This window comes from Saccopteryx bilineata, chromosome 1 (genome assembly GCF_036850765.1).
Source record: "Saccopteryx bilineata isolate mSacBil1 chromosome 1, mSacBil1_pri_phased_curated, whole genome shotgun sequence".
Lineage (NCBI taxonomy): Eukaryota > Metazoa > Chordata > Mammalia > Chiroptera > Emballonuridae > Saccopteryx > Saccopteryx bilineata.
The window spans coordinates 408058398-408061802 of NC_089490.1; the positions used below are offsets into that span (position 1 = coordinate 408058398).

A 3405-nucleotide genomic window follows, 5' to 3' on the forward strand; every position below is an offset into this window, starting at 1 on the left:
TCCCAGTCCGACGCTCTATCCACTGTGCCACCGCCTGGTTCAGTTTTCATATTGCTTTTGTTTTTTTTTGTATTTTTCTGAAGTTGGAAACAGGGAGGCAGTCAGACAGACTCCTGCATGCGCCTGACCTGGGATCCACCCGGCATGCCCACCAGGGGACAATGCTCCGCCCATCTGGGGTGTTGCTCTGTTGCAACCAGAGCCATTCTAGCACCTGAGGCAGAGGCCAAGGAGCCATCCCCAGCACCTGGGCCAACTTTGCTCCAATGGAGCCTTGGCTGCGGGAGGGGAAGAGAGAGACAGAGAGGAAGGAGAGGGGGAGGGGGGAGAAGCAGAATGGGCGCTTCTCCTGTTGTGCCCTGGCTGGAATCGAACCCGGGACTCCTGCATGCTAGGACAATGCTCTACCACTGAGCCAACCAGCCAGGGCTACCATATTGCTTCTTGATTGGCATCCTCACTTGCATTTTTTTTTTCACCTTCGGACGGAATGAACGCGACCACGGGTGCTTAGAATGCGCTGTTGCACAGATGAACGTTTAAAGAGTCAGGAAGGTCAGTGTGTGATTTCCACATTGGGTGGCCTCCCAGGCGCCCGCCTGAGAGAGAACTCTGATGACAAGTGCGATTTTAACAACCGGTTTCACCGAACTCAACAAAACATCAGGTATTGGTTCTGCCGAACGGGTTGAAGAACTGGCTGAACCCCACCGCTGGTCTCTACACTGGTCTCTAGCCACTGGTAACCCCAGACTTTCAGTTGAGCCTCTGCCCGGGCCTGGAAGCTGTCCTTAGCTTGACCGCCACTGCCCTGCACAGTCACCCTTGAGAGCCGAGAGAAGTCCAGGGTGGCCACAGGTTGGCGTCAGGGAGGTGGACACATTTCTACATGAGCCCTGCCCTGTGGAGACCTGGGCTCGCCTGGGTTCCAGCTTTGGGGGGAGGTCAGTCCTGCTGGGTCTGGTCTGTGGTCAGCAGTTCTTCCTGTGGCTTTCTCCATTCAGTCCTCGCACCAAGAAGGATGGACTGCCTAAACCTCCACACCTCCTTAGTGACAGCCCCTGCCAGCACCCAACTCCTGGGCCACACAGGGGTGTGTTTTGTCTGTGGGTGGGGGCCAGACTTCTCACACAAGGGTGTCCCTGTCCCCCAGGAGTCTCACATCTGAGCAGGAGAAGCTCAGGACTGGGGAAGCCGCTTTTACAGGAGGGGGAGGTTGGCAAACAGGGCACCCTCACGAGTTTCCGGTGGTTTATCCTGGGGCCCCAACCTGCCTGCCACCCCCTGGAGTCAGGGCGCTGCTGTGGAGTCAGATAAGAGGTTGAGGGTGGGGAGTGGGGAAGGGCCACAGCTGGGGTCCGGGGTGCAGGGAGGAAGGGGCAGGCTACGGCAGCCCCAGCTCCCAATGCTCCTGCCCCACTGCTTGTAGGTAGGGTCTGCCAGGGGCACCCTTTAGTGCCCACACGTCTGGAAACACGGACAGAACCAGGTACAGAGCCTATTTCCAGGTCAGGCCTGGGGTTTCTTCTCCACCTGAAGAGCAGGGAACCCCTGGGTTCTCTCCACACATGGCCTGTGGCTCCCCTACCCAGTCCTGCCCTCTGCAGCCTTCTGAAGCTGAGGGGGCTCTTGGGGGCCAAGGACCTTCTGGACCAGGACCACCATTCCCCAAAGGAACCAAACCTGGTTCAGGCTTCAAACCGCTGGAAAAAAGAAACTTTCATTCCGAATTCTTTTCCACCCACTCCATGTGTTGCCTGGGTCCCAGGTGCAGGCAGGGCCTGAGGACACTCTTCACCCCAGTTCCAGAGCAAGCCAGTAGGGGGGACGGGGGGGGGGATGGGCTGAGTCTCAGGGGGCAGGTGGGACGCGCAGCAAGACCTCGTCCCCAGGTAAAAACACGGCACTGGTCACATACAAGTCCTTTATTGAATCCCATTGTAGTCACGTGTGCATATAAACAGCTGTGGAAAGGGTGACGGCCTCAGGCGTTGGGCAGCTAGAATCTTTTGAATGAACGAAGGACATAAAAAATAATCAAAATGACGGCCACAAGAATGCCCAGGACCAGGGCAATGATGTTCAGGAGCTTGGCGGTGGACGCGTAGCTCTGCGCCCCGATCACGTCGCCCACCATCTTCCGGTCCCTAGACTGGGGGAGAAGAGATGGGGAGGGGGGCTTGGAGGGGGTCCTGGGGAGATCCAGGTGCTATGACTGAGCTCCTGCCCTGCCCGGTCCCTGCCCAGACCACCTCCACCTGCCCTTCAGCCAGATCAGGGGCCCTCCCCTCCCAGACCCTGGGCCAGAGCAGGACAGCGCCAGGTGGGCCCCTCCCTCACAGACTCTCAGCCTCTCCAGGGGCCCCAGGGCTCCTCCTCCCCCTGCCCTGGCCCCTCTGCTGGCCTCTCACCCCACGTGGGGCAGCGTCTTAGAGGACCTTTTCCTTTTTCTGGACCAGACTTGAGGTCTGAGATGGATGTGTGAAGGACATAATTTCTCTAATTAGGCTGGGAAGGAGGGCTCCTGGGGTGGTGGAGACATAGGTGACCCTCCCCTCTGCACGCACGGGCATACAGCCCTCCCCCCGCGGACTCTCACTGGGAATGGGCCCCCACCCCACACACAGGCACTGATACCCAGGAGAGTACTCTTCCCGAGGAGTCCCCAGTCCCAAGGGCCATCAGGGCAGGAGCCCCTGCGGGCTCACACACAGTCTGACGAAGCCCCACGCACCCACCTTCACTGAGAAGGAGAAGGCCACTAAGCCCAGGCAGCAGGGGTTGAAGAAGAGCGTGCTGAACAGAGACCAGACGACGTAGTCGGGCATGACCGTCTCGGGCTGGATGTGGACCACGGTGGACATCATGGGCCTTGAGTTCTGGGGCGCCTCCATCATGCCCACCTCATTGTCCTCCTTGATCATCTCTGGCTTTGGGGAGCAGGCGCTGCTTGTGGTGGGGAAGGTGGACGCCGTCTGGCGCAGAGATGCGGGCAGTGTGGGTACATATGCCGGGACAGTGCTCGGGGCCACTCCCTCCCCAGGGGAGACCTGACTTCTCAGAAATGTGTATTTCTTGAGGATTTCAAAATCCACGATTTGGTCTGGTCACTAGGAGGGTGGACGAAACCCATGAGCGGCGGGTGACACAATAAAAATTAGGAGGAAGTCCCTTGAGTGAAGTGTACGTTCTCTGTTCCCGTCACTCAAGCCAGGTTTTGTCTCCTCCGCAAGGGCTGTGGGGGGCCCCCGGAGTCACCCCCTCCTTCCCACCCCAGGCCCAGCCTGTGCAGGGGTCACTGTCCCCATGCAGGACGCTTCCTAGTTGTCACACAGACCCCACACTCCAGCCCCAGAGGCAGTGCCAGCCCACACACAGCCCACCCCTCCCCTGTCCCAGGCCTCT

The 3405-nt window shown here is 59.2% G+C and overlaps 1 protein-coding gene across 1 annotated transcript; it reads right to left on the bottom strand.

Moving 5' to 3' along the window:
- Window positions 1-1915: 1915 nt before the first annotated feature.
- Window positions 1916-3002, bottom strand: LOC136320953 (interferon-induced transmembrane protein 3-like). Its single transcript, XM_066254101.1, has 2 exons — window positions 2739-3002; window positions 1916-2152 (listed from the first exon to the last, which is right to left on the bottom strand). The coding sequence occupies exons 1-2, from the start codon at window positions 2922-2924 to the stop codon at window positions 2000-2002; spliced, it is 339 nt and encodes a 112-aa protein (XP_066110198.1). The 5' UTR covers window positions 2925-3002; the 3' UTR covers window positions 1916-1999.
- Between the last annotated feature and the right edge of the window lie 403 nt (window positions 3003-3405).